The 25,929-nt window shown below is 38.1% G+C and overlaps 1 protein-coding gene across 1 annotated transcript in view; it reads left to right on the forward strand.

Annotated features, from left to right (window-relative positions):
• Window positions 1-25,929, forward strand: part of LAMA2 (laminin, alpha 2) — a 290,790-nt gene that overhangs the window by 49,223 nt on the left and 215,638 nt on the right. The window contains exons 5-11 of the mRNA XM_009880193.1: window positions 4,809-4,988; window positions 7,101-7,190; window positions 9,434-9,551; window positions 11,231-11,409; window positions 12,823-12,922; window positions 21,495-21,655; window positions 25,344-25,484. Coding sequence (XP_009878495.1) covers window positions 4,809-4,988; window positions 7,101-7,190; window positions 9,434-9,551; window positions 11,231-11,409; window positions 12,823-12,922; window positions 21,495-21,655; window positions 25,344-25,484 — 969 coding nt within the window. The remainder of the gene's footprint in view (window positions 1-4,808; window positions 4,989-7,100; window positions 7,191-9,433; window positions 9,552-11,230; window positions 11,410-12,822; window positions 12,923-21,494; window positions 21,656-25,343; window positions 25,485-25,929) is intronic.

Raw genomic sequence — 25,929 nt, forward strand, 5'->3', positions numbered from 1 at the left:
GCTCCCATCCAGAGGAACCTCTACAGACTGGCAAAATGGGCTGCAGGAACCTCACGAAGGTCAACAAGGAGAAGTGCAAGGTCCTGCGCTTGGGAAGGAACAACTGCAGGCACCAGCATATGCTGAGGGCTACCCAACTGGAAAGAGCTTGGCAGAAAAAGATCTGGGGTTCCTGGTGGCCACCAAGTTGAACATGAACTAGCAATGTGCCCCTGTGGCAGAAGTTAATGCTATCCCGGGCAGCATTAACCAAAGTATTGCCAGCAGGTCAAGGGAAGTGATCCTTCCCCTCTGTTCAGTAGTGGTGAAGCCATATCTGGAGTCCTGAGTCCAGTTCTGGGATCCTCAGTACAAGAAAGACATGGACATACTGGAGAGAGTCCAATGAAGTGCCACAAGGATGAAGAGACTGGAGCATCTCTTCTATAAAGAAAAGCTGAGAGAGCTGAGCCTGGTCAGCCTAGAGAAAAGAAAGCTCAGGGGGATCTCATCAATGTGTTAAAATACCTGAAGGGAAGGTGCAAAGAAGATGGAGCCAGGGTCTTTTCAGTGGTGCCCAGTGACAGGACCAGAGGCAATGGGCACAAACTGAAATACAGGAAACACTTGTTTAATGTGACCGAGCACTGGCACAGGTTTGCCAGGGAGGTTGTGGAGTCTCCATCCTTTGAAATATTGAAAAGTCATCTGGACATGATCCTGGGCAACTGGCTTTAGGTGGCCCTGCTTGAGGAAGGGGCTTGGAATGGATGACCTCTGGAGGTCCCTTCCAACCGCACCCATTCTGTTATTCTGTGATATAATCTTTTTGAACATACAGTTGCTAATGCAGCTACTGAAAATGGTCATCATACCCTTTTGCTTGAATAGTTCTGACTGTTGAACTGTTTGACAAATCAGATACTGTTCAAAATTATTTTAAAAAATGAGAATTTGGCTTTCATTGTGGTAACATTTAGAAGTTTTGTAAGGGAATGCTCATTTTCCCCAAAGATCCCGTCTGTTGGAATATAATCCTGGAAAAACTCCTTGCTAAAGAAAATTTTTCTAGGGTTGAAATCTATATCGCCTTCATTTATAATCCAAAATGGTGATTACCTCAATCCTGGAATTGGTAAATAAAAGTTGTCCATAAAACCTGTGCACAATTTGAGATTGTTCCCTCATGGGGACCTGGACTATCCAAATTGTAGCAGCCCAATGGGTGGATTAAAGTATTAATATTTTCCTGGTAGACTCAGCTTTGGATCTTAGCTCTGCTGTAGAACTCCGGTGTGGCTCATACTGCAGTATGTGCACAGCCAGTGCGGGACATCAGGGCCTTCGTTGCCTGTGTGGAAATGGGGCTAGGCTTTGCAGAACTCGGAGCTATGTATGAAGTAGTATGCTGATCTTGGATGGCACAATGGTAGATGGATATTAAGGACTGTGTTTACTAGAACAGTTTTCAGATCTGATTCAAAAATATTTGGAGGGTAGGGGCCATGTTAGTGTCTTGACTGAAAATGTGCCATCATGCAAACAGTGTCTTACAAATAGGTGCAAGATTGTGGAGGGAGATAAGAGGAAGTGTGCTCTGGAAAAACACAGTGATGTCTCATTGTGAGAGTCACACTGAAAATATTGTAAGTCTGATTTCTACTTAGACTTCTTTAAAAAAAGTAATTTAAAATTCTTACTGTTTATTCCTGATTAATGACAGATGTTCCCAAAGTACTCTTAGTTTCTTCCTTGTTCTCTTTTCAAGGAATAGGAACAACGTAGCTGGACACTCTTCAAGTTGATTCTAAATGTTTCTAGGGAGAAATTAATGATTTCATCACAGATGTTGAGAGGAGGAAAAATAATTTAGAGTACTTAATTTTGCCTGTGTAAAATTTTCCCTTCAGATTCATTTTGATAAAACTACCCAGTTTTAATTTCCTAATCTCAGTGTTATTTTGGTGTATGTGTTTGAACAGGTGCCACATTTCACGCAGGACATAGCTTCATTTCAGTAATTATGAGAAATTACTTGTTTGTTGTTTTAAAATTAAATTGTGAAACATTTAAACACAAGCATGAAAGACAGTATAAATAGAAGTCATCATGTCTACTAGTTTAGCCTTGCCAAATAGATGTGCTGCTGTCATATAGATATATGAAACCTTTTAAAAAGGAGGTCTATTCTGAAAAGGATGCCGCTTCTTTTATTTTGCTAATGTACTTTTTAATTCTTTAAAACTACCACTCCAAGGTGGTGGTTTTTTTTCCCTGTCGGTTACTTAAGACTAAATTTGTTCTTTTTTGAAAAATATAAATCAAAACATATGACTGCTATTTGTCGGCTGTGTCATTTGGGGTCAAGCTGTGTCTGTGCTTCCTACTTCTAACTCTCTGCGGGTACATGCTTATTCTGATACATGGGCTTTTACCTGCATCTTTATCCCCCCCAGCCTGAAAGATTAATTTTTTGTCTTTTTGATGCGATAGTCAGACTACCATGCTGGTTATTGCCACAGTGCTGCTGCTGTTTCAGAGTGAGCTAGGGGATGTTTTCAGCACTACTTTAGATATATTTCTTCTTTATCTTTGGAATACCAAAGTTCAGTGTTCTGCTGCTTTAAACCATAACCCGTCTATGTTTGATGCCTGTAAGAAAGAAATCTCTTGGATACGGTTTAAAGGAAGGAGATGACCGTGTGAAAAAACACTCAAAAGAAATGTATTTCCTTGCTCACAGGTAAATATATGCGAAGAAGTCTTTAGGCATGTGTTCTTACTAAAATCTTGCTTCTTTTGGAAAGATCTGTCATTTTCCAGTGGACCTATTGCCACCATCTCCAGGCTTCTTTAGAAGTTTACTCGCCACACACGTTCTTCTCTCTCTTTTTTCACCAGGGACTGGAACAGTTTGCTCTCTCTGGTCATGTATTTTTGTCCTGCTTGTAGCCAGATGTTTCTCACTCAGGAGCTCCTCCTTGCTTTTTCTGGGGGTTTTATTGTAATCTTTTGTTTGTACCCTGTCTTTTTCATAGCATTTTATTCTGTTTTTTTCCGGACAAGTGTCTCCTTTAATTTAATTACTTGTAGTCAGGAGCAAAATTGAGTCAGAGCTCAAAGTGAGAGTGTTGTTATGATCTCAGGAGGAGGTAGCAATGTCACCTATTCCTGGAGATAATGTGGCAGAAACCTAGAGGTGCTGATTCATACTTAGGCAAGATATGACTGACAGTTGGTCCTGGCAGAGTGGCTGCCAGGGATTTTTTTGTACCTGGGGATACAATAGAGAAGGATGCTGGATGTGACGAGGCTTAGGGTTTCCCTGTTGGTAGAGAAAATAAGTAAGTTAATAGTATCACATGGCCAGTGCAAGACAGCAGTTGTTCAATAAGCCTTCTGTCTAGTGCCAGTGAACACTCCAGGAAAGGATGAGCTGCTGCTTTGCTGGGAGCAGTAGATTTGCTGTGTCTTTCCGCGGTGTGAGGCAGCCCCGGCTAAGTGAGTGCCAGCTGGCATTTTGAGTGCAGCTGTTTGCCTAAAACAGTGGTAATATGATCATGTTCCATGACAGAAAATGGCTGTGTAGCCTGACCTCTCACTCAGAGCACTGAGGTAAGGTGCACAACATGTTGATTGCAAAGAATAAATAATTCTCTTATTTCTTCTAATGTTCTGCACATTTGGCTCAGCATCTGAACATTCTTTCAGTGTACCAGCCTGTAATAAAAATGCCCCAATTAAAATTTAACACTTCAGAATACAGGAAAATTAATGGTTTCTTTCCTCCCTCCCCCTAGGTGCTCATTAACAATATTTTGCTATACCTGACATTCTTCTGTAGGCCTTTTCCAAGAACAATTCTGTAGCAGCCCATCTGTTTTATTTTGTTGATTCACAGCTAATGTATGTTGTGATCAACAAAAAAGGCAGGAGAGGAAGAAGTTTGCTTATTTTTGTTGCCTTGCCCTTGATGCTGCAATTGGGGTCAGAGAGTCTTCGTTGTGAAAGAGCCACAGAGCACACTTACCCAGAAGATTTCTAGAGTTTAGCATAGGCAGGCAGAGAAAGGGGGGCAATCTTTACAGAAGCCACAGTGTAAGCAGAGATTGGTAGCATCTTTGGAAAAACAAATGCTGAACAGAGATCTTGGAGGTGATAAAGACCTTCCTTAGGGACGAGGTGAAAACAGTTGCAACCCAGGAAATTGCTTCAGCTTGCTGAGAAAAAGATTTGAAGGAAATGATAAATTGTGTAAAGAGACAGTGGAAAAGGGGACATGCTTATGAATCCTTATTTTGTCTCATCTAGTGGTTGTAGTTTTCAGTGTTTCAAAAGTTGCCTTGTCCTGGCTTTAGAAAACACCTGGTTCTAAAGTCTTTTGATGATGACCACTGTAAGAGGTGCAAACTGATCCCTGTTGAATTCTGAGTCCCATTCCAAGTATCCATTCATTTAATTTAAAAAAATTTGAGCCTTTTGGTTGTTCAATAGCTTGAAAAAACCTATTTTAGACTAGAGGAAGAGAAATGAGTTGCCTGCATCATGGAGGCCATTGTAGGGCCTTGGTACATGTATGCAGTTGGTGCTACCATCTTCCTGTAGCTGATTACTCACTCTCCTTTGCTCAAAATGTTTTTACTGTCAAGCCTCTCCATACCTGGGGTCTGTATGTGGAATATTTTTGTGGGGAAATCTGCTTTCTAAATAAAGAAGGTGTTTTACATTTACAAAGGCATTCACACAGTGCTTTCAATGGTATTTTTGGCATAATCATGGGAGCATTGCTGTCATCTAATTTCTTACTGCTTTAATAATTCTGTTTTCAGATTCACACTTCTCTAATTAACGGACGGCCTAGTGCTGATGATCCTTCACGTGTATTGCTAGAATTCACCTCTGCTCGCTTTATTCGCCTGAGATTTCAGAGAATACGGACACTAAATGCTGACTTAATGATGTTTGCACACAAAGATCCAAATGAAATTGATCCCATTGTTACAAGGAGGGTAAGTTCTGGCAAGACAGTAGAAATAGTGCATGTAGAAGTTCTCTTACACTTGTAAATGTTGTACCTGCCTTTGTTTGCCATAGGAAATTTTGGGAGATGATGAGTACCTGTTGTTATTTGTCAAAATCCTAGTGTTAGAGGATTCCCTCTTCACAGAATTTTGTTGTCTTCTCTATAGCAGAACTAACAGGTTTATGTTTTCTGCTTACTGGCGTTGCGAACGTACACAACATGCTTATCAATGTAACACAGAGCTCCTTTGGCTGTAAACATTTGGATGCAGGTAGTTGGCAAGTAGTTGCTGTTAGATAATGTTCTCTCGCCTCTTCTGCTGCTCAATCCTTTGCTATCTTTAGGATTACTTGAAGACTTACTTTGAGTAGACTTTCTACTAGCAGTACTATGAGTAGTAGTATTAGATTATTGCTAACACTAAAAATTTTACATCGTGCTTTAGCTTGAAATAATGGATGCAGCACTCAAACTCACAACATACCCCTGTCTTCTCACCATTCCTTGTGTGTGCGAGCCCCAATCTCTTCTTTCCACGAACTGTCCTTTTTTCTATGCCATATCTCCCTGCTTTCCTGTTGTTCAAATGTGTGTTATTCTATTTTTCCTCTGATTTTTTACCACATTTTTTCTTTCTGCTCACTTCCTCATTCTGTCAATCATCTTATTTTTCTTTTGGAAATTTGTTTAGGGTACCACTATAGTAAGTCCTGTTATGAAGGGGCAGTATGCTTATTCTTGGCTTTAATTAATATCATTTATCAATGGTGGATAGCTGCAAAGAAAATTTGCCTCTTCTGTTCCACATTTCTGGTTTCCGTTTCTTCCTCCAAATACGTAGAGTGCTGGCTATTTCTGAAAGTTTGGAATTGGCCAGAAACCCTTCCAGTTGAGTACAGTTATTGCAGCTTCACTAATCACAGAAACTGTGTTTACGTAAGGGTGCACATTTAATAATTTGATTCTAAGTGAGCAGAAACACAAAATTCAATCTAGGTAAGAACCCAATTCACACTTTAAAAATCCCTATATACTCATTAAAATCTAGTGCAGGACGACCCACAGATTTCTCAAACCAGTGGAGAACGATAGTTTCTGTATGGTAACTCTCCATGAGGCTGTCCTTGGAGGAGTAAGGAGCAACTGAAACTTGTCATCCTTGTCTGGCTTTCCCTATAGAAGGCATTAGACAAGCCGCTGTTCCACTAAACAGGAAACAAAGGGTAGCCACAAATGACACATTTTCTTTGTGGTAGAAGGTTAACTGTGAGTTATATGAGTTCCCATTTTGTTTGATATGCTTATTAATGATCTGAAAAAGAGGTTGAAGAGAGAAACAGCAAAATTTGTGAATAGCATATGTTTGGTTTGATTAACCAATTGTTAGGATGTTACAGGACCCTTGCAAAAACAGATTAAAATGGACAAGATGGCATGTGACATTCACTTTTCATAGGTCTTATAATACATGGTTATAAATACCTTTCCATCCTTTTTTTCTGGTTAGGGCTATTAATCCCCACCAAAGAAAAAATAGAAATGGTCAAATGGCAGAGCAACAGGTCAAGTTATGTAAATCTCAGTAATGAAGACTATGCCACAGCCATTCAAAAGGCCAGTAGTGAAAAACAGGTCTTCCTTCCGCAGTCCAGTGAATGCCCAAGTAAGACCCAGCTAAGGTGAACAAAAGTGTTTCTTTCTTAGTTTTTGTTCTAGCCTTTCTCTTCTCCCCATCATCATGCCTTTTCCTTTTCATGTTTGCTGAAGGGAATAAATTCCATAGCATTTGCCTTTTCATTATCCAGTGTGCGTATAGCCTTTTCCTATGCTCATGTTTGGTGTGTGCTGTGTATAAATTGAGATGGCTCTCGTGACTTCAAACAAATAGAACTGCGCCAATTTATACTCTTTCTTCCACTAAGCCTGAATCTGTTGATCAAGACGCAGCTTGCATTATTACACTGTCTGCTATTTTTGTGATAGATCAAAAAAGAAATAAAAGAGGACCTGACAGTTTTGTCACCAGAACTGAATTCTGCAGCTTGGTACCTGCATTTTACAATCCACTTAGCAGTTCAATTTCTGTTTTGTCTTACAGTATTACTATTCTATAAAAGATATCTCTGTTGGAGGCATGTGTATATGTTCAGGCCATGCGAAGGCTTGTCCACTGGATCCAGCGACCAATGTATGTATTTATATTTTTTTCTTTTTTGATGTGGGTGGAACATGAGAAAAAAAATTGATATTCCTGAGTTCTGTGAATTTACGTCTGTTCTTCACCCAGAAGAATAGTCAGAAGCAATGCCAGGATGAAACAGTGCTGGCAACCAGAAAAATAAACATTCATACAGTGTCAGCGGAGGCTTTCTCTCAGATGAAATAATAGATTTCAGTTAATTCAGTCCATACTGAAAGTTTCCTAGGAAAACCAAAAATTTGGGTTATGTTATGCAGCTGTAGAGGTGAGCACTAACAGTCAGTCTTTCTTTTTCTTGTTGTTATTAATCACAGTGTTTCCTACATGACTGTCAAGTATTTAATCGATACTTGCAAACAAATGATGGCACTAGCACGGTGCATTTACTATGCAGGAAATATTAATTGAGTGATCAGTCAAGCTGGTCTAGAAAATCAGGAGCTGTTTATAATTTCTTCCAACTTGTAGCTTTCTTTTTATGCCATTAATAAACACGTAACCAATACAATTGAAATATAGAAATATAATTTCTTACTGATGGTTCAAATATATACACATGCATGCATACATTATCATTAATGCGGAATTTCCAATCTACTAGTATTACTAATGTGCTGCAATGTGAGATCTCTTCATATACTATTCACTTAAGTAGGAGCTTTGTAGGATTATAAAAAAATCTTGTTTGTAGATTACATTAAACCATTGTGTAAGAACTGATAAAAAAAGCCCAAAACAAACTGGAAGAACTCTTACAGAGAATGCATTTAGAGTTCTAAGTAGTTTCCATGGGTTCTTGTAAAAATTTTACAAACTCCTTGGTTTAATCCTTCTAAGCTTTTTCTGTGGTGATGTGTATAGCAAGTGCTGAGCTATTGTTTCAGATGGCCTTAGGTATCAAACTGCAGCATTGTCTCACTGCCATCTGTTAGGATTGGGCCTATCTCAGAAAATAAGTGCTGTTAATCCAATTAATACGTACTTCAGAAAATTTGGCTACTGGATAAAATAAAGGCATAGTGACAAGTGTGGTGTCTTGTTTTTCAGGATGAAAAATATGTATATGTTGTCTGGCCAGTATAAAAAATAGCATAAGTGAAACAACTCCAGCTGTAAGACATTTGGAGTATTTGGTTTAGCCCTCCAGGGATACTTTTTAGACTGAGCCACACCAAAATAGGTGGGCTTTGGCTTATAAACATCATGACTCTAGCTGTTAGCACAATTAATCTTTCCCCTAGCATTACAAAGAATAAACTTGCTTGAATTTACTGCCTTGCTTTTCTGAAGCATTGCTTAACTTAATCTTGGTTTGCAAAATTCATGCTTTGTCCTGTGAGCCATAGAATTTCTCCAGATTAGCTTGTTGGTTTGACCTTGAGTGGCTTCACAGGGACCACAAAGAATCCCCTCCACTGAATAAATATTGGGAAGGCAATTTTTGCTCCTCATTTCTCCAAACTACCATTTCTTATATCTTTTCCAAGCTTCTTCTGTGGCTCAGAGAATTTGGGTGTTCCCTATAGCAATATTTTCATGCTGGGACTAAGCTGGGACTAAGGTGGTCTGCTGAGGAACCGAAAAGCCACTGAAAGGGTGGTCCTGCTCTCATCTCCTGTTAGTTTAAAAACTTTCAGTATCCCTCACATAGAATTAGTTTTGCAGTTAGAAGGTTACACGATGAGTTGACTCATCCAGTAAAAAATTAATGCTAAAATTAAAAGTTTTTAATGGATCAGCCAACAGAATTGATTTCACTCTGCAGCTGCAGGATCGCTATGTCTGAGGGAAGGGTAGAGATTGGCTCACCCCTTCTAGTGCAAGCTAGCTATCAGATCAGTTTTCCTGTGATATGAAGCTGTACCTGAGGGCTACCAGCACTTTGGCTCATTTGCTGTAACGGGGAGCTTTCATTCTCCCGTCCTCCTTTCTTCAGCGAGTTGGAATTAGATTTTCCAACATTCTTAGATTCTCCTTAAATTCTCTGGCCAACTACCTTGCTTTGCACCATGGCTGTTTTCTTAAAATAGAGCTATAGGAGTTAAACACACTCTTGTCTCTCACTTGGTGAATACAGGGTACATAAATGAATAAAAATGAATAAGCGGGGGAATTACAGAGTATAGCTATTCTAAATGTTTTCATAATTTGAGCTGGAATGCAGATTATGTGCATGGACAGATTCTTCAAATCATCACATTGTGTAAATATTTGTTTTTCTTTTAAATTAGAAATCCATCTGTCAGTGTGAGCACAACACATGCGGAGAGACATGTGATCGTTGTTGTCCTGGTTTCAATCAAAAGCCTTGGCATGCTGGCACTTTCCTGGTTAAGCATGAATGTGAACGTAAGTTGAAAGCCGTACAGAAGAGAAGGTTTATTGCAACTGCTGGTGAAAACTGAAGTCAGATCCTACATGGTTTTGCAATTAATTTTATTTCTAATCACATTTGTTTATGCATCAATTGTTCACTTACTTAGGCCGGCTCGAAAAAGGTAAAAGAACAATTACATGTAGATTCATGGTCTTACTAAACTGAGAATATTTTAGTGTGACATGCTGATATTGGTGGAATGCTGTATAAACATCATTTTGACTTATTTAATTTTTATAATTGTGGTGGTTTTGTTTTGATAAAATAACAGGCCTGTATCCTGATAAGTAAAAAATATTTTTAATAGATTTTTCATGATATTAAACTTTAGCAGCATGATTTTTGTACAAATGACGCTTTTGTATATTATAATGTTCAGCCTTGCTGAAACAAAATATTTTTACACGATCAAAATGCAATTTTAGTTTCTGATTTTTTAATGGAAAAATCAATGTATCTAGTTTTCCAGCGTGGAATGAAAGCATTCCTTGAAATGTCACCTTTTCGCAGGCTGGGGATTTCTTTTTCAGATATACTGTAGTAAGGATAGCTATAACTGAACTGTAACGTCTTACTTACAAAGGTCACATACCACTTATATTTCTGAACATAATAAAACCTAGTCCTCCATTACATGTAAGTGTTTATTCAATTGTAGGATTGCAGCTATAGTTTTACCATGAGTGGTTAAAAACATATAAAAAGAAACAGGTATCCCCATATTAAAGATAGTAATTGCTTATTTGTGTCCTGTGAACTTTGGCCACAGAGATCTTTGTTTCAGTAGGGACTGTGTCTGCATTGGGAATGCATTCTGGAATGAAATCAGGGTACATTTATTTTCATGTTTAATTTTTAAGAGACACTTCTTATGCCCTATTCAACCCTCAGTGAGTTGTTGTACTTTCATGGTGGAAACTGTTCCCTGGCATCTGGTTCAGATGTGAGGAGAATGACTCCCTGCAATGTTGATGAGCCTTGAATTTCTCTTTATGTGGAAATTAATGTTTTAATACCACAGGGAAAGGGAGAGAGAGAGATACCTCATTTTCACAGCAACAGATTATTAGATTAGCTGACCTGTATGTGGACCTGAAGCCTAAGAGTTCAAATCTGAACTTCTAAAGAAGTTTTAAGATTCAGAATCTCATTGTTCTGACCCAGCTTTTATATGCATATGTGCAAATCAAGTGTTTTCAGGATGTCTTTCAGCTTTCATGGAAATTATTTTAATTTACTCATACCATTCTGCTGCTTTCCTTATAATTCCTCTTGTATTTTAAATTAGCTGACCCTTTCATGAACCGTATGTGTGTGCAATCACCAAAGGTTTCTGGAATATCAATTTAAACAGAAAAAAGCCCCTAAACCAAAACAGGAAGAACATAATTAGGCTATATCTGTCAACTTCCGTACTCCTCCAGACAAAACATCGAGAAAAAAATACAATATACAGAATTCCAGGCTGCATTTGTAGTGGGACCACATTACTTTTCATAGCTGAAGTAGTAAATTAATGCTTGGATGTGCTATTGGTTACAGTGTATGCAGCAGCAATGATAAAATGTTGAACGGCTCTTTTTAATACCTTAGTAACAGCGTGGCATCTCCAGCCAGAAAGTGTTCGCCAACACTGCTCCTTCTCTTTTAGCATGCAACTGTCATGGGAAGACTGAGGAGTGTTACTATGATCAGGATGTTGCAGACAGAAACCAGAGTTTGAATGTCCATGGAGAATACATCGGGGGCGGAGTGTGTGTGAATTGTACAAGCCACACCGGTGGCATAAACTGCGAGACGTGCATCGACGGCTACTTCAGACCTGAAGGGGTAAATCCATGTTCTGTTGTCACTTCACTGTAAAGCTCGGTGTTCAAACCGTCACTTCAGCATGGGGACTTAAGTTATTAAAAAGAGATGACACAGTTCGGACTGCCGTTTTATGAAGGTTAACCTCTAATTCTGACAGTGTAGTAGTTGCTTTTCACAGCTGGAAATCTGCAAAGTTAACACTCACAGAAATATGAAATTGTGTTGAAATGAACGAATGCACTTGAGGTTAGGGCCTCCAGCTAGTATTTCAATTTAATTTAAAGGAGGATGTGGTCCTGTAAACAGAACTTTTGCCTCAGTAATGAATTTCAATATTTGTTATCAAAGATCAGAGAAATATTGCTGTATTTGATATTGGAGAAAGAGTCTATAATTTTTATTTTTAAAATGTAATGTAGGAATAATAACCACTGAAATTCTATAGTGTCTCATGAATGCCTTTCGTTTTCAGTGCAGCGGTGAATTGTTTTCTGTGTTTCATCATATAAGGCTGTATTTTCATCTAAGTTGAAGCTGTCAGAAGATGAATCTTATATTAGGTTATATTGCCAATATGGGCTGTGCTTGTGCTTTAGACAGCTGCACTATTAGTGTGTGCTTAAATTCCTGATATTTTGTCTGTATAGTTTCAGTTTGGTAAATCATGACCTTTAGTCTGATTGGTTTTCAATCCTCAAACACAGAAAATATCAGCAAATAACAATAATTACATTCTTCCTAATACACTGCTTTTAGACTTAGAGCTTGAGAAAAGAAATACTGATCTCTTCAACAGCAAAGCTCTTGATATTTTCCTCTGAATCAGGTTATCATCCAACTAATAGGGATTTTATATGTGTGTGTGTGTATAGTGTATCTATAGTATGTGTATATACCTAGTTCATGCAGAACTTCTAGTTTATATTCCCAGTGTGATATGAGACTAAGGTTTAAGTTTGGTTGAGATAACCTTTTCAAGAACAAAAGGAAGTTGTTCCATTGTCCAACGTTCAGTTTTCTTCACTTACCCTTTTTGTTCAGTTACTGACCAGCTAACTTTGTTTTTTATATCACGTTGACCAGAACAACTGAACTATTTTTCAATATTACTTTAGGTAGTGAATGCTCTAAGTCTACATCATTATATTTATTGATTTTAATTATACAAGGGACTGTTATTATCTCCACACCTGTTTTTTTAGTTGAAAACATATTTGTATCTAAATCACTTACATGTTTCTGAATGAAAACCCAAATTGTAACTTTAATGCTTAGACTGCATGGGCTAAGTTTGGCAACCATCTCACTTTTGTTAAAGTGCAAGCTACCTACACAGAAATTGTTCTCTCCTACTTTTTTGTTTAAGAAGTAAATAAAAGTTTCCAATTATTAATGTTAAGATTTTCTTTTTTGTAATCTCTCTTTTTATAGGTATTGCCAGATAGCCCAGATCCCTGCCAGCCGTGTTCCTGTGATCCAAATGGGTCTTTACACGATACCTGCGTCAAAGATGAGAAACATGCAGAAGGAGGTAAGATAAAAGATAGTGATGTTAAAGCTTAAGTTCAGCAATGGTCAAAGAAAAGATGAGTCACATTTGTGATATCTCCTTTAAAAAAAAATCACTTTTTTTTTTTAAAGTTTACTTCATGTAAACAATAATCCACCTTCATTCTTATGATAGTTTTCTTTGAAAACTCAGATATAATATTCACAGATTTGCTGAGTATTCTTTCAGATTCATGGCTTGCAAACTTGGGTATGTTTGGAAGAGTATTCCCCATGGAATATATTGGAGAATTTTGGCTTTAAAGAGATTTCTTCTTCTACAGCAGAGATTAAAACTAGTACAACCATAATGTTTTATTCTTTTCTCCTCTCTAAGCATATTTCTATTTGAAACCCAGAAAAAAATCTGTTTGAAAGATGTCATATTTGTGTGCCATCTATATTATTAATGTAGGATTAGAAGCTGCTTACCATAGCCCCATAAAAGCTGTCTTCAAGTAGAGCATAAACTGTGCCCTTGTGCTTTGGAAACAATGAATTGCCATATTTTTCTGGTTCTTTTGTTGACAAACTTCTGAAAATACTGTAGGAAGTTAACAACAAAACTGAAGGTCAGTTCTTAAGAGATGTTTAATTGGGCTACTTACAATCTATTGACAAGAGATTTTGTAGCAATCTTTTTTGAAATAGAGCTCAATGGAACATAAAAGCAGCATAGCAGAGGTGCAAATGCAGGGCCCAGAGATGTAAAATATACTCTTAACAACCATGGGCTGATTACATCAGTTCAGTAAATTGATACTGATTACTATCACAGTGGTATATATGGTGGGTTGACCTTCGCTGGCTGCAGCTGCCCACCCAGCTGCTCTCTCGCTGCCCTTCTCAGCAGGACAGGGTGAGAAAATAAGATGAAGCAGCTCACAGGTTGAGGTAAAGCCCCGGAGATTGCTTACCAATAACTGTCATGGGCAAAACAGACTTGATTTGGGGAAAATTAATTTGACTTATTGCCAATTTAAATAGATGCAGATTGTGATAAACAAAGACAAACATTAAAAAAGCACCTTCTTCCCGCACCTCCTTTTTTTGTTTTGTTTTGTTTTGTTTTGTTTTCATCCTCGACTTCGGTCCTTTATTCCCAACTCCTCTACCTCCTCCCCCCGTACCACAGGTGGTGCAGAGGGATGAGGAATGGGGGTTGTGGTCATAATGGTTTCTCTCTGACAGTCCTTTCTCCTCACGCCTTTCCCTCACTCCAGCAAGGGTCCTTCCCATGGGCTACCATCCTTTAGGAAAAAAAATCTGCTCCACCATGGGTGTTCTTTCAGGAAATACCCATCTGTTCTCTCATGGGGTACTCCACGGTGTGCAGTGTGGACATCTGCTCCACCATGGTCTCCTCCCGGGGCTGGAGGGGAATCTCTGCTCCAACACCTGGAGCACCTTCTTCTCCCACTCCTTCTCCTCTGACCTTCTCTGACCCATCTGGCTGAGGGGCTCAGCCAGGTCCTGCGGTGGGGCCGTTGGAACCAACTGGAACTGTCTGTGTCTGGCATGGGCAGCCCTGGCCGCCCCTCACAGAGGCCACCCTGCAGCCCCCCACCGCTGCCAGCTCCTGGGCATGGACACCCAGTACAGTATATCACACGGACTGATAGGAGAGAGAGTAGGAGCAAAAGAGAGGATGAATCCCAAAGCTGGAAGAAACACAGCATGATGCCTGTACCAAACCTGTGGGTGAGAGTGTACAGGTTACACAGATGACAGCCTAAATACAACAAAGAAACCTTTCATACTATTAAAAAGGACAACTTTTATTCAAACATTTGCCACTACTGACATTCAGTGCTTTTGTAAAATACTGAGGCCATGATTCTGAGATGGAAGAATGATTAATTCAAAGAAATTGGGTATTAAGCAGCATCTTGGTCTCTCAGTTCCTCGCCGTGGCTGCTGCAGTCTTAATTTTCACACTTCCTATGCTGGCCACTGGTGTGGGTCACTCTCTGGGGGCTTGGCAGATGGAAGGCAGTTAATGGGCTGTCAGCTCTTCTCTCATGGGAAGAGGGAAGCAAAAAGATAAAGACATTTTTCCATCTTGTTTGGTTGTCAGTAACAGTGTCATTAGGAGCTCTCATAATGTCTTACTCTTGCCTCTGAGCATTCAACAGATCTAAACCCTCTCATAGTTGCTTTCTAAAACTGCTTACACTTTCTGAATCTGACTGGGTAGTACTGTGCTTTAACACCTTGCTTCTCATTTCTTCTCCTGCCTTTTTAATCCTCTGATCTTCTTTCTGGCAATTCTTCCCTCCCTTCCCTTCCCTTCCCTTCCCTTCCCTTCCCTTCCCTTCCCTTCCCTTCCCTTCCCTTCCCTTCCCTTCCCTTCCCTTTCTCTATTGTGTTGAAGATAGCATATCCAAAATTGGAATATCTGTCTCTGTTTTGCCTCCTTTTACTTTTATTGGCAAGTGGCCAGTCCTGCTCATCTAGCCCCAGGCATTCAAACAAGTTTCATATCTCCACAGTTCTTCCAGTCCTAAGAACCAAGAGTTCTTTTGTGCTCTTCACAAAATTAAAACTCTCATCATTTTCTGCCTTGACTGTAACCAGCTTCTCCTGATCTTCCTGAAACTGGACTCATTCAGCTGCAGTTGGTTAGAGGCCTGTTGCTTTTTGATCACATTAAAGTATTCTTAAGCTCTGTTGAATCTGCTGTTTGTAACACATGAAGTATTTTTTTTTCCTTTGTTGCTTTTTAAGCCCATTGATTTCTCCTCTTCCGAACTTATTTACTGTAGAGGTTATTCTGTGTGTTTAAATTACTTCTCATATATGACAAGCGCAACAATTGTTACTTAGGGGACAGCCATCATATATGGAATTGCCTCCCCAAAGTAGTCCATGCATTTGTTCCTGAAACCAGTTGTCTGTGTCCTGCCCAGTCCTGGAAGTCCTGTGAGAAATGGACAGTTTGCACTGTCTAGACAGCGGCCAGAGGAGAGTTCTGATATTTATCTTATTTTATTTACCAATTTTAAGACCACAATAACAAAAATAAGTCAGCTCTACACATAACTGAGCTTTGTAGCTGTTCTGCTTACAATGGTCCTGTTCTTTGCTCCTTGTTCTTTATTTGCTTTTCTTTACTTCTTGTTATACTAAATAAGGTTCCAACACATTAGGAAAACTGTTTACTTCTTGCACATTATGTTTGATTATAGTGTTTGGACCATCAGGCCAGATTTGTGACTGTAACGTCTTACTCAACATAAAAGACACAATAATGCTAGTTGAAAGAAAAAGACTTTTTAATGTTTCTTTTAAGGAAAGATTTTTGTGGTAATGGAAGAGGTTGTGTTAAAATCAAGAGCACGTCTGGATATAATTTTTAGCATAAAACTATCCTGAAAGCAGATCACTTTTTACATTTTTTTTTCTTTCTCTAATTTATATTCAATACCCTGATAAAATTCTTTTTACTGTACACTGCTCACCCTGGGCAGCAGTTGGGCTTGAAGCACTGGGGAGCCTTCATAAAGGAAAGGCTGGAAAGCATGATCTGTCTGAAGGAATCTACCTATTCACCTGTGAACCAGAATGAATACACACTGGGTAGGTTGAAATACATCTCAGAGTTTGCTGGCAGGTTTTTTAAGGATAAATTGTTTGCTTGGTTTAAGATGGGAATATGCTTCTTAAATATGCGGTAAGCAAATGAGTCGGGAAGATTAAAAACATTAAACTAAAATGGAAATATGATAATAAGGAAAATCAATGGGGATATAAAGTCACCGCGAAGAGTTCTCAAGGAAAATAAAGCTGGAGGCTGTACATTCTCTGTGTGCTTGAATAGTGTAGGCAAGCAACAATTAAAATGGAAAATTGTAGCTAATGCCATAATAACTGGTACATTGATGAAATGCAACAAGAACATTTAAATGACTGCACCCTGTTGTCGTCATCAGGTTCTGGTACATAAAGAATAGCATGAAGGAGTCACTTTATAATTGACCAGGCATTGTTTCAGGAGAAAAAGGAATACTTTCGTATATTAAGCATGTATAATTCCTATTTTGACGACCCAGTATAACTTTGTCCTCACATGTTTCACTTAGCAATGTCAAATGAAATATTATTATTCTAGCTTGTGTAGTATATTTTGGGGTTTGAATCCTCAACAATGCTTTTCAAATATTCTTTCATGGCAATGTTATATGATATGTTAATGAACAACATAGAAAACAGAGAGCCAGAAACTTATGTTTTCAAACGGTGGTATTGATAAAATAAACTGATGAAAATGTCTCTAGTTTTTGTAACTGAAAGGCAGTAATTTTAAAACTGATCTTGTCCACCTATGTCCAATCCATCCTAATAATAGGTAAACTTGACCATTGCTGATATTGTGATCACTTGCACTTGTATTGTCCATACAGAAGCAAAGGTGGAACCTGTACATTCAGAACTACTCTGTACTCCAGTAATTAGGCTTTCTCAGTAAATCGGTACCCTTGTTTCAAGGTATAGTGGCTAGATTTTAACAAATAGCCATTTTACTTGGCTTTTAAGCTCCTGAAAGAGCTGTGAGATTTGGAAACTGGCAGAGTTTTGTAACTCAGGCTTCACTGCATGCTATCATGCAATGAAGTTTTCTCTCTGTTGTCTCTTTATATACAATATAATCCCAATGACAGATGTTATTTTTTGCTCAAAAACTTCCTCAGACATTGTAGGATAAATAAGGTCCAGACATCTCTGTCTTTACTCAAGCTTCATAGTACTTTGCTCAGCAAGCAGTACCACTAAGTTCTGTGAGGTCGTTTTTGGAATTTATACACTGTTGAAAATGAGTGAAAATGGCAGACGCCAGTCCTGGGGTTGCAGATGTTTTCAAGGATCTGGTGCATGCTTTTGCATGCATTTGTTTTTGTGCAATTTTGAAAGACTGATAGGCTGGGAGAAAACTGACTGATAAAACTCATATTTCAAGATGCCTTATCCACTAGGATGAACTTTCAAAGCTTCTGTACAGTCAAAGATAGGTCAGAAACTGATAATATTCAGGTAGAAAACAGGGAATAACAGTTTCAACAAATAAAGCCCCATTCAAACAAGGCTTAGGAAGTAATAGACCAAAAGCAAAAGAAGATGTGCTTCTGCTGAAATGGTAGTTCATTGCGACAACAACAAAAGACAGACCTGAAACATCTGCCAGAGATCAAAATGTAATTAGGTTGTTGACATAATATACACTACATATGCACTACAGAATCCAGGTCAAAGATAACCAGTGGGACACTGACAGGAATTTACATACTGTGCAATACAATGAGAGCCTGGATCTTGCAAGTGCTGTGAATGAAAGAAGTCATTGAGCCAAATAAAACATACAGACTAACCATATCAACAAGCATAAGAGTTGGAAGAATATATGACCGTTAGTAGTCTCTACGCCTTCCTCTCGCTGATGTGGAGTGTGAGGTTTCTTGCTAGATGGTAGGTGAAGGTTATCCACTATTGTTTATCCTGTGTAGAAGAAAGGGGAATGCTGGGTTGGTGACAGTGCAGTTTCCAATCCTGGTCTCTCTTCCTTAACTGTAGAGTAAGGAAAGAGCAGGAGAAGGAAAGGTTCTTGATGGGGAACTGAAAAAATGGACTGACTGGGCAGTGGGGGAGAAACTATAAATTTAAATGAGTATCTGGGGGTTGTTCCATACTGAGACATTTAGTTGAATTTGGATTTGCTGAGTCTTAACTCATGAGACCTAAGAATGAGTTCTTGAAACTTTCAAGTAAGACTGGCTCACTTCTAAATACTTAGCCTTGCCTGTGTCTTTTACTACTGAACCCTGGTGTACGGCGGAGTATTTTCATCTGGAAGGAACAGAAGTTTGTCTCGTAAGACAACATTGTCCGGCTAGGATGCATTTACCCAGATTACAAAAGAGCCTAATGACTGCTGTGCTGTGGGGCCTCGCCGGTGGCTAGTTGAGAGGAGAGTAACTCAGAAATTTGAGAATCAGGTGGGCCATTGGCATCAAAACCCACGGAGCACATGGTATTGGGATAGTAAGTAACAGAAATTTCATGCACTGAAATTCTGTGTATAATTAGGACAGATCAAGAAGGTGACAGTTAATATGATGTGCTACAGGAGATCAAAGAGACTGCAAGGTTAGAGAAGACAGATTGAATTTCATCTCTGTATAGAGTAACAGATAATATAATTTAAAACTCCCATCGATGACTGCTTCTTCAAACAGCTAGTTAGAGAAACCATAAAGAGAAGCACCTCTGGATTTATGCATGAGGAACTGGTTTAAAACTCCTGTTGAAGGGCAGTCAAATTAAACATTATTGAAGGAATGAGAAGGCCTCCCTTAAAAACAACTTAATCAAAACAAGGAAACCTTTAAAAAGAATATCAAAATGAGTAATCCAAGATTGCTAATGGCAAGCATAGGGTTTATAGACTGCATATTAGACATTCAGAGAATGCGTTCCTCTAGTTCAAAATGATTCAAGCAATGCAATTAAGTGAGGAAAAATATACCTGTTTAAACAATAAAAAAGAAGCTCACTGAAAAAAAGCAGAAGTTATATCCAATTGAGGATAATAGAAAAGGACATAAATTATAACAGATTCTGGAAAGTCATACTCTTACTAACTCGTACACATATTTTAAGGAATAATTTGCTAAATACTTAAATGTTGCTAAGAAGTACTTCTTCGGATAAATCAGAATCAAAAAGACTGCTAGAGATTCAAGTTCAGTAGGAGTTAAATATGATTAGGGTGTAATCAAGTTGTAACCAGAGATCTCAAGAAAGAAAAGGACACAGCAGAAATGCTAGTTTAATTCTTTGTGTCAGTGAATAGAAGAGCTCTGGGAATTTCCCACTTGGGAGTCTTTGTTCATCGGGACAAGTCAGAAGAACTCTCTCAAACAGAAGTGTCAGGTTTAGAGCAAGCTGATAAATGGAAAATAAAAATTCATAAGGCCTATATCGTATTTGTCCATGGTTTCTGGATGGAGTTAAAAATGAAGTTGCTTGAAGCATTAAATGCAGTCTATAATACTTTTAAAAACTTACATTAATATTACATAAATAGAAGCTGTTTATCCAGTTTGCAAAAGAAAGGCAGAGGGTTCAAGGAAACTAAAATCAGAAGGTCTGGTTTCTGTACCAAGAAAATCAGTAGAACTACAATAAATGATTTATACCATTTCTGAACTGCGGCAAAAATGGGCAAAACTCAAGATCAGTTCTTTTGTAGAGGACACTGTACCTTATGAGTCTGTTTGAAGGATTCAATGAACGTGTGAACAAAGGCTCATTTGATTAATATTGTATTTTGATTTTCAAAAAGTTTTGACAAGATCCTTCACCAAAGATCATGAAAGAAAGTGTAATAGAATAAGGAGGAAAGGTTCTTTCATGGATTAGTACTTGGTTAAAAGAATAAATGGACCATTTTCACAGTGATGATCAATATGAACTGTTGAAAATATTCATATTTAACCTGGAAAAGGGATGAGTAGGAAGGTGACAAAGTTAGCAAGTACAAAATCTTTCAGCACAGAAAAATGAAAGAACTGCAAAATGTTCAGAAAGATCTCAAGATAGTCAGTGGCTGGGTGGTAAAATGATGAATTTCTGTAGCAATTAAAGGAAAAGTAGAACACAGACAAAAGAAGTTCTGCTTGTACATTGATTACAGCAATTTCTGAATTTGGCACTATAAGTTGTGAAACACCTCTTAGAATTACCTTGGACTGTGCCCTGGATGTATCAGCTCAGTGCTGGCTCAGCAGTAGCTAAAAAGGTCAACAGCGCCTTAGGAAATATTACTGATGTTTAAAAAATAAAACTGAAAAAATCATCAAACCATTTATAGGTCCACACTATGCACTCCCTTCCCCTTCAATAATTTATTAGAACCTGAAACAGTGCAGAGAAGGACAGTAGAGATTTTCAGCCCTACAAAGCAGTTTCCGTGTAAAAAGATATTAAATAGGGTTAGGATAGGGTTAGGAAGTTTTGGTGTATGAAATAAAAATGCCATGTGGGGTATGACAGAGGTATATTGAAATCACAAGTGACATGGAGAAAGCGAGTAGGGAATGGTTACTTGTTGGTTTCTGTGATATGAGAATTAGAGGGCAATAAATACAGGTTTAACACACATCAGTGTTTTCTTTCACTCTACCCATGGCTAAATGTGGAACTTACTGCTAGGGACCTTTATGGATTCTGAAAGTAAAAGCATGGTCAAAGGTGATTAGGTGAATTAATGGAAGAGATGTTTTTCAGGGCCTCTTAGGTGCAAGGAAGTAGGGATAAGTTTCGGTTTAGAAGATCTCTAATACGTGAACTTCTGGAAGCTCAGAATTCAAATTACTCTATGTGTTCTATTCTTAAATGCTTTATTCTGGCCTCTCTCAGACAGGATACTGAGTTAAACAAACATGTGCCCTTATGTTAAACCTGCCAAAGGTGTTTCTTTGAGCGCTCTAAGACACATACCTGTTAATAATAATAATGATAACTCAAATATGTCTCATGTTTTCTCCCTCTTACCATAGAAATGTTGCCTGGTTTCTGTCACTGCAAGACTGGCTATGCAGGAGAGAGCTGCAACAGATGTGCCTTGGGTTATACCGGGTATCCTGAGTGCCTGCCCTGCAACTGCTCACTGGAAGGCAGTGCGAATGCTGACCCTTGCATAGGTCCCTGCATCTGCAAGGTATGGGTGTCAAATTCTTCTGAGCCATAGGAAGATGCTAATGATATTGAAAGATTGCAGTTAGTGGTTTTCTATCATACAATAGCATTCCACTGTCCTACCTAGCTGTGTTGGTATCTATGTTGGTCACTTCTCATAGAACGCTTGTCCTTGGTCCTGTTAAGTCTTAGATTGCCTTGTGTCATCTCAGTACTCACTGTAGTTAACGTAGGTACCTAGGAGCCTGCTGCTAATCATACAAGTCCTTAGAAATCTGTAATGAAGGGATACTTAAGAAGCCTGTGAATCATTTGTTTCAAACTCACATCCTCATGTACACAGAAACTATATGTTTAAAGTATTGTGGTCTCTAAAACTAACCTGTGATATGACTTTAAAAGAGAAGAAGAAGTGAACTGATAATGTATTAAAACAAACAAAAAAGCTGGCTTTTAGGAGTTGTTATTAGGGATATAATCCTCTTTACTTGGTAAGTTCAAAACTGACAGCTTTCTTTCCTGCCTTGGGATGGTTGATTATAAATCTGTAACATATTTAAAAAAATAGTAACCCATCCTTTCTGTAGGATTAATTTCTCAATTTCAAGAAGAAAATTTAAGAATTACTTTCTCTGTGTGCCTTCATGTACTTCCAGCAAATTATATTTCAATATTATATTGAAATAAAAAAACTTCTAAAAGTACATGTATCCACTTATAAAATACCTGGTTGCCAGAAATGCTTTAGAAATGGTGGTGCTGTGTAAGCCACCATTTAGTTAGTGACCATGAATAGGTCCAAAGGACCATTTACTGTACTGTGGGCCAATTTTTCTGTGTCGTACTTGTGGGAGTTTCCTTCCAGCATTTAATTAACAGAATTTTTCACAAATGTGGATTTAAAAATACTTACGTTATGTCCTTAAATACAAGAATGTACAAAAAGTACTTAAATCTATCAGCTTATGCTGCATACACACATAAAGCTCTGGTGTGACAGCTGAATAGCACTGAAATCTACTCAGAGAATTAACCTTATCCTCACTTTATGTAACAGTCACATGCTCTCTGTCAGAAATAAAATCTATCCATATCACAGTTCTAATTCCTTAGCTATCAAGTCTAGATCAGAAAAGGGGTGCTTTTGCTATATTCTGACTTGAAAGGGAGCTTTGATGGTGTCATATGCCAAACACAAGATAACCACTGCTGAATGATTCTTATTATTATTATGACATTATTTGTGTCATGCCAAACTGACCTGTTAGTACAATCAGACCAAAATGAAAAAATATGGAATAGAGATAATTGTTCCTATCCCAGAGTCCACACTGTACACGCTTTTTCCTCACTGTTATTCCTTTGTCTCCTTTCTTCTCCTCTAATCCCTTTTTAAGTGCTTGTGGGAGAATAAATGGTAGCCTTTGCAGATAGCTGAGATACAAATACATACACATTTATTTTCACTAGCAATCTTCAAATTCAAATCAAAGCAGATTATGGTCAAAGGGACACTGAAATCATCAGATTAGTTATGCTCCATATGAAGAATAAAGTGGGATGTCTGGACAAGTTAATAACAGGTCTTAGGAAAAATGCTTCCCTTCTTTTAATCACATCTTTCAATTACATATGATGAGCTCTAAATTTACTAAAGATAGTTTTCTTGTAAAGGAAATTGACTGCTGAAAAACTGTTCTAACTGTAAGCAGCATAATGCAGCAAAGTGGGCATTAGATTGTTATCTTTACCACATTAGCCAGAGTAAACTAAAGTACAGAAAGGTGAGGAACAAGTATAAACGCCTGTTTTATCACTAATTATCTCAGAGAGCTTTCTGAAGGTATATGGTCAAAGTCTCATTTTTGCATAATTTAAAACTGGACTGAACACAGCATTCAGAAATAAATGAGGCTGTAGAAACATTGCTTCATTGGCTGAAGGATAGGTTAGATCTCCTTTCCAACTTTGAGTTTTATGTATCTACTATCCACTGAATTTGCTGCCTACTCAATAGAATTATACAGGTTTTACTCACTGATGACTGCAGAGTAGGACAACTTTTCATTTGAACATATACATTTGCTTTGCAGCTCGCTCTTTTTTTTTTTTTTTTTTTTTTTTTAAATTTACTCTTCCCACTCTGCATACCCTAAGCACATTAGCAAGGTCTGAAACTTTTGGGACCAACATTCATAATTCTAGTTAGTAGAATTGTGCATGAGAGCATTTGGGAGCCTGCGAGTTCCCAATTGTTCCCCACATTATTTTTCATATAAAGTATGAGTAGCTTGGTGATTTCAGCATACCTATGGCAATAATACGCATTGATCAATCCTGAGATTGCTACTGAAAACATAAAAATACCATTCTTTAAATTAATGAGAGGTTGAAGTTAAAAGTAATTGACTGATTGATTACCTTGGTTGTCTTAAAGAGATTTTTGGTTTGTTGAACAGAGTCTATATGATGCTGTTGAAGGGGAGAATAGATACAGCACAGCAATAGAGACAGAGAAAAGATATTTTGCTGCACATGTTGTTACTGTATAATTAGTGGTGAAAACATATTTACATTTTCATTTTGTCTCCTTCTTTACCTGTCTTTACCCTTTCCCCCTCAGTGCCCCTATTTTCTCTCAATCCATCTGTTCTGTCCTTTCTCCCCACACCTCTACATGCTTTTCCCCACTTTTTCCATCTTTACTAGATCTTAACCAGGAGGCTATCAAATGGCTTTTGGTGAACTTACTTCAGAGCTGTGTATTTCAAGGAATCATAGACTACACAGCGTGGGCAGACTTTTTATAATGTTCATTCTCTACTGACGTGAAGCCAACAGTTTGGTCCTGTGTGCATACCATAGATCACTGTCTCCAGGATTAGAGACTGTATATAACACTTTTGAAAGGGAAAGAATTTTATGGGTGATCTTGGGAAAAATATTGAACTACTAAACCAGCACCACAGCATAAGCCTTTTGCGACATACTCCTTGTAGAAAAGCTAGCTTTATCTTTACCTATAGGACAAGTTGATTTATTGTGTAAACTAACAGGACTTCACGCACAACATAAGCTTTCTCTGAAAAATGTAATTACCAAATGCTAAGTTTAGAATTCTTCATGTATGTTTAGTGCCTGGCTTTCTGCAGGGGAAGAGTTTGCAGACCTGGCTGCATGGCTGGCAAACACATGTACTCGGGGGAAGAAGAAATGCAGCCCTTGAACATTTAGCCTGAATTCAGCTATTAATGATACACCAGTAAAAAAGTGATACGCTGAATGATTGGTACAACTAATACTATGTACCCATAGTTTACATCAATTGGGCATGCAAAAATTTTTATCAGCCATACCTGCAAACTACAGTTGTTGAGACTGTAATATTGTGTCCCAGACTTCCTTCCCCTCCGACGCTCTCAAGTGTAAAGGAGATAAATTAGATTATTCCCTGAAATCAGGTATGTCCACTCATGTAGAAGAAAAATTAAAAGCCTTATAATGTCCCAATTCCATGTCCTGTTATTTACAGGCAGCCATAGTAACTTTTATTGTGTAGAGGATTTGCTTCTAATATTCATAAAGAAGAATAGTCTTCCCTGCAAATGTCTTTATAGTCCTGCATTTATACTCTCCTGCAGAGTATAAAGCTGGTAATCTCAAATTCGGATCTATGACAACTGAAGTAATATTTTAATGTGCATTTCCAGGAACATGTTGAAGGAGAAAACTGTGATCGTTGCAAAGCAGGTTTCTTCAATCTACAGCAAAATAATCCCAAAGGCTGTGAGGAATGTTTCTGCTCTGGGAAAACAAACGTCTGCACGCACTCTCACCTTACTTACAGAAATGTAAGAAAAATCATACCATATCAGTACATGTTGTTGGTTTTGTGTTTCTGTGTGTTGTCACTGTCTATTGTCACCAGAGTGCATCTTATTATAAAATCATGCATGTTCTTTTATGCCCCATATATTTTTCATTTATCCAAAAGAAAATGCTTGTAAGTTTTGTTTCTCTTCATTGTGAGAAAGTTCTGAAAAAGTGCAGTTGAACAGTGAGTAGTGCAAAACAAGGTATTAGTCGAAAATGGAGCCATGTGCCAAAACGCAGTCCTGGAATGTATATACTTAATCAGTCCTGAGTTAAATGCAACATCTCCATAGGGCAACCTCTTTCCCAGGTCATTATTAAATGAAATAATTCAGAATTTGGAAGCATTAAATGTACAACACACCTTATGTAAGAAAAAAAGGATGCCCTACAGGGGGCATTTTGAGTGAATTTCTTTTGCAT

This window comes from Charadrius vociferus, unplaced genomic scaffold (genome assembly GCF_000708025.1).
Source record: "Charadrius vociferus isolate BGI_N301 unplaced genomic scaffold, ASM70802v2 scaffold82, whole genome shotgun sequence".
NCBI classification, from domain to species: Eukaryota; Metazoa; Chordata; class Aves; order Charadriiformes; family Charadriidae; genus Charadrius; species Charadrius vociferus.